This window comes from Propithecus coquereli, unplaced genomic scaffold (assembly GCF_000956105.1).
Source record: "Propithecus coquereli isolate 6110/MARCELLA unplaced genomic scaffold, Pcoq_1.0 Scaffold496, whole genome shotgun sequence".
Classification (NCBI taxonomy): Eukaryota; Metazoa; Chordata; class Mammalia; order Primates; family Indriidae; genus Propithecus; species Propithecus coquereli.
In genome coordinates this window covers 918,782-919,563 of record NW_012150796.1, presented here as the reverse complement: position 1 = coordinate 919,563, position 782 = coordinate 918,782, and the positions used below count along the sequence as shown (strand labels likewise).

Genomic DNA, 782 nt, shown 5'->3' with positions numbered 1-782 from the left:
TGCCTGACACAAAGCAGGCACTAAATTAGACTGAACACTCTTGAAAGGAGGATAATCCTGATACTAGCAAGCATCATATGAAAGGGGCCTCCTTCTATTTTCATACTGCTGAGAACATATTAAAAGCACCTACCTGACTTATCAATGATGGCATCGATCTCTTCGATCACATCAAAATAGGCCTCATTGTTGGTGTATTTCACCCCGGTCCGTCGCCAAGGCACCACTGACAGCTGCCCAGTGGGAAGTTGGTCACCCACATTGGTGCTTCCTGAGACAATATTATTGTACTTTAATACTAATTGGATTGTAATAACCACTGAACACTCCCTTAGAAGTTTCTATGCTCCCACTATTCATGCATTCGATGGAAGAGTTTTTCAAACAGAAGATGAGAGTTTTCCCAACTTCTACACACAAGGTAACCTAGTCTATTTTAAAAACTCTTTGCCGCCATCTAGTCTGCCTCCTCAAGCAGAATAAAGGTTAAAAAAGTCACCTGAGACACAGATATCATATTTTGGTTTTGAAAGTAACCTGAACTTAGTATCTCAAATTCCACAATAGCTTGCAACTTAAATAATGTATTGGCTTTCAGTAGGGTTGGTGATCTACATATAGATATAAAATTTTTATGGGTTAAAGACAGCATTCTAGTTTGAGGTAGGTTCTTAGGTACGTTTATGGCAGGTATTAAAATGTATATATCAATATGATCTGTTTCATACCAATTCTGAAACTTAGGAAAGTAATACAAATTTGACCTTTCCCTGTCCTTAAGA

The 782-nt window shown here is 38.1% G+C and overlaps 1 protein-coding gene across 1 annotated transcript in view; it reads right to left on the bottom strand.

Annotated features, from left to right (window-relative positions):
- AP3M2 (adaptor-related protein complex 3, mu 2 subunit) overlaps positions 1–782 on the bottom strand; it is a 17,306-nt gene that overhangs the window by 7,861 nt on the left and 8,663 nt on the right. The window contains exon 4 of the mRNA XM_012655967.1: positions 134–271. Coding sequence (XP_012511421.1) covers positions 134–271 — 138 coding nt within the window. The remainder of the gene's footprint in view (positions 1–133; positions 272–782) is intronic.